Source organism: Neoarius graeffei, chromosome 17, assembly GCF_027579695.1.
Source record: "Neoarius graeffei isolate fNeoGra1 chromosome 17, fNeoGra1.pri, whole genome shotgun sequence".
NCBI lineage: Eukaryota > Metazoa > Chordata > Actinopteri > Siluriformes > Ariidae > Neoarius > Neoarius graeffei.
The window spans coordinates 14,351,299-14,354,451 of NC_083585.1; the positions used below are offsets into that span (position 1 = coordinate 14,351,299).

Here is a 3,153-nt window from a genome sequence, read left to right on the forward strand (position 1 = left end):
TTTTATTGCAACCAACATTTTACATTTTAAGGCAAATAAAAATCTGTTGTATATCAACATATACAATGTGTATATTATACTAATACTGTAGTATCAATTTCATACTGTACAATTAATATTCTAAGTCAAAAAAAAAACTAATCCCAAGGTCATCAGTTTGAATGTAATTGTTTGATGCACATATGTGCATTAAACAATTAAATTTAAACTGATGGCCTTGGATGTGTATTTTTGTATCAAGGAATATTACATTTACGCCAAATAGTGCCAAATGTTTGTGATTGAGGTCTGTTAGACTGCCAGATAATATTATCTGGCAGTGTAACAGACCTCATAATCACAAACATTTGGTTCTATTTGGTGTAAATATAATATTCCTTGATACAATGAACTGATTGCAAGATATCAAAAAGTTATTAATATAGCAATGTTTCAGACAAATATGGCTTGCGTCTGCATTGTCATTCTTTTCAAAGTGAGAGCACATGCATCCAAGTACTAACCGGGCCCGACATTGCTTAACTTTGGTGATCTTACGAGAATTGGTGTGCCCAATGCCAATGAGCAGCTTGATGAAGCAGTGATACCCTTGTGTTGTGACAAGATTGGGCTGTGAACCATGCCAAAGTAGTAGTAGATTCGGCTCTGCTGATACATGAACAGGGCATTGCACTACTTCTGTACAAGGGGTGAACGGAGGTTTGACAGGGCAGCGCAAACTGTGACAATGTCATCCAGTAGGGGGACAAGGGTGATGGGGATGGCTCTTGTCAGGATGGAAAACCACTTGATGCGACCTATAGCGCGCTCCACATGTATTCTGGCATTGGCAACTTTCTTGGTTTTCTTAACAGCCTCTGCAGTTTGTTGAATGCATCCAGAACCAGGTGGTGGGATCTCCAAGTGAGCATGCTTCAAATATACATCTGGGAAAATATTGAAGCCTCTGTCTGCCAGGATGAGGTCACCAGGATCAATGAGGTCCAGGAAGCAAGAGGACTTGACAACACTCTTGTCAGATGATCTGCCACCATAGCCCTTTGAAAGGAAGGAGATGGATCCATTTGGTGTAATAGCTACCAGGTATTTGATGGTGTGGTGGTGTTTGTAATCACTCCAAGTAGCCTGTGCAGTACCTAGATGGTGAGGGTGCTCGATGAAGATTTCGGTACAGTCGATTGTGCACCTCAGGTTGGGATACTTCTTCTTCATCGAGGCAGGTATCTGCTCTTGAATGCTGCTCTTAATTGGCCAATGGATCAAGTTTTTCAACTGGTTAGCCATGAAGGGGACATAGGTGTTCAGTATTATTGAACAAAGGCCAGCAGAAATTCCAAACACGTTGCACAGGAAATTGTTGGTCAGCCCAAGTCGCATTTTCATCAGCACCAACACCAACTCATCCTTGCATGCTAGTCGACGTTGAGGGCCTGGTTTGTGCTGGAACTTGCGAATGCCTTTTTTTTTGGCTGATAACATGTACCTTTTTCCCTCTCCAAAATGAAACCTGCTTTAGTTTCGGAAGAAGGAACTGGTAGAGGTCTTCCAATGCCTCCACACTACGAAGTCCTGTGTTCAAGCGAACATCTTTATTGGTACTGATGAATTTCAAACAGATCAATCCTGGTTTGTGGAGGTGTTTGTCTTGCATGATTTTCTGTGTTAGCCGGATTATGGTCTTTCTCAGAGTTGTGCACCTTTCACAATTAAGTGTAGCGTTATAACAGTGCTCACTCTGTATAGCGGTGCTTGATGGCATGCAAGATGCTCCACAAATATGTGAATCATGCAGTTGATCAACTGGTTCATCTGGTTCGGGGATAGCAGTTTGGGTGACTTTAGGGGGAATTCTTGTCTTTGGTGGTGGGCGGGCTTTCTTGAAGGCAGAGCCTGAGGTGTAGCCCATCTCAAGTGAAGGGTATGGATTTTCTGCTGTGGGATGGTCCTCAGCAAAGTGTTTTAAGCAGATCCTAGACTTTCTGTAACAAAATGCAAAAATAAATAATACTATTAGTACTCTCATGATTTTATACACAAGCTTAGTTAAAAGCATTAGTTATAATATATTAGTTATAATGCTAGTTATAAATACTACCTGGATGCCTTTGTGGCGATTTATAAATGCAGTGGTGATTGCTTTCTATGCAGTTTTATATTTAATGCTTTTTCATAAATGAAGAATGAAACAATTTGCATTTTTATCAAATCAACGCACCTGTCTGGTTTCCAGTCCTTCCTGTTAATGCGCCGAATCCATTCCTTCCGTGCATCAGGATTCTGCCGTTCAGTAGGAAAGGTCAACAGCAAGAAAGGTGGAGGGCATGTGCAGGCGCCAACATTGTGCTTGAATCCTAAAATTACATCATATAAAATGTGAAGAAGCTAGATTGGATAGATACTGAAATAAACAAGATCTGCACAGATATAAGGGATTAGCTAATGGTGGCTAATGGTGCCTAGCAACGGGAAGTGATCGCGGCGTTAAAATGTGTGCTTGGATTCACATAAAATTTTCTGTATATACTCACTTAAATGTACACTGCAGTCTTCTCGCATCCACTGTTCAAGAAATCGACGTCCGTTGTAGCAATCGATAACACAACAGTGTCCCCACAGCGAGCCTGTAACCTCTGCTATACTTCTGCTCATTTATGTGGCCTTAACCTTTGACCTTTCCCACAACTCCTTGCGTTTTGCCGTATCTGTGAACTGGTCTATTAGTTATGTTTCACAGCAACACAGAATGTGAAAGAATCTTCATGTTAGGGTTTTGCTGGGATTCGAACCTGGTTCGTTGGTGTGATAATCCAGCAAACCCCCACTAGGCCACCAGGGGGATGACTCAAATGCAGAGGCGTGAGGCGGAAGTAGAAAAAGAATCAAAAGGTTTATTTAAACTATATACACTATATACAGGGCAAAACAAAAGACAAAAAAAAACCAAAGAGTAAAATCCAAAAGAAAAGCAAAGTGCAAAAATACAAAAGCTAAGAAGATCAAAAAACACAGTACAAAGGAAACTGGAGATAAACATAACAGCACAAAGACTCCGTGACAAGAGGACTGAACTCAGGGGTATAAATAGACAAACTAATTAAGGACACAGGTGAAGATAATTAGGCAATTAACACAAACACAAAACACAGGAACAGT

At 40.7% G+C, this 3,153-nt stretch overlaps 1 protein-coding gene across 2 annotated transcripts; it reads right to left on the bottom strand.

The window, feature by feature from the left end:
- Positions 1–381: 381 nt before the first annotated feature.
- LOC132864615 (uncharacterized) lies at positions 382–2,860 on the bottom strand. 2 transcript variants are annotated; one of them, XM_060898031.1, is made up of 4 exons: positions 2,787–2,860; positions 2,529–2,702; positions 2,216–2,351; positions 382–1,979 (listed from the first exon to the last, which is right to left on the bottom strand). In XM_060898031.1, exons 2-4 carry the CDS (start codon positions 2,647–2,649, stop codon positions 1,400–1,402), a joined length of 837 nt encoding a protein of 278 aa, XP_060754014.1. In that variant the 5' UTR covers positions 2,650–2,702; positions 2,787–2,860; the 3' UTR covers positions 382–1,399. The 2 variants fall into 2 exon arrangements, with proteins under 2 accessions (XP_060754014.1, XP_060754015.1); XM_060898032.1 differs by having other exon boundaries at positions 2,529–2,811.
- Positions 2,861–3,153: the final 293 nt, after the last annotated feature.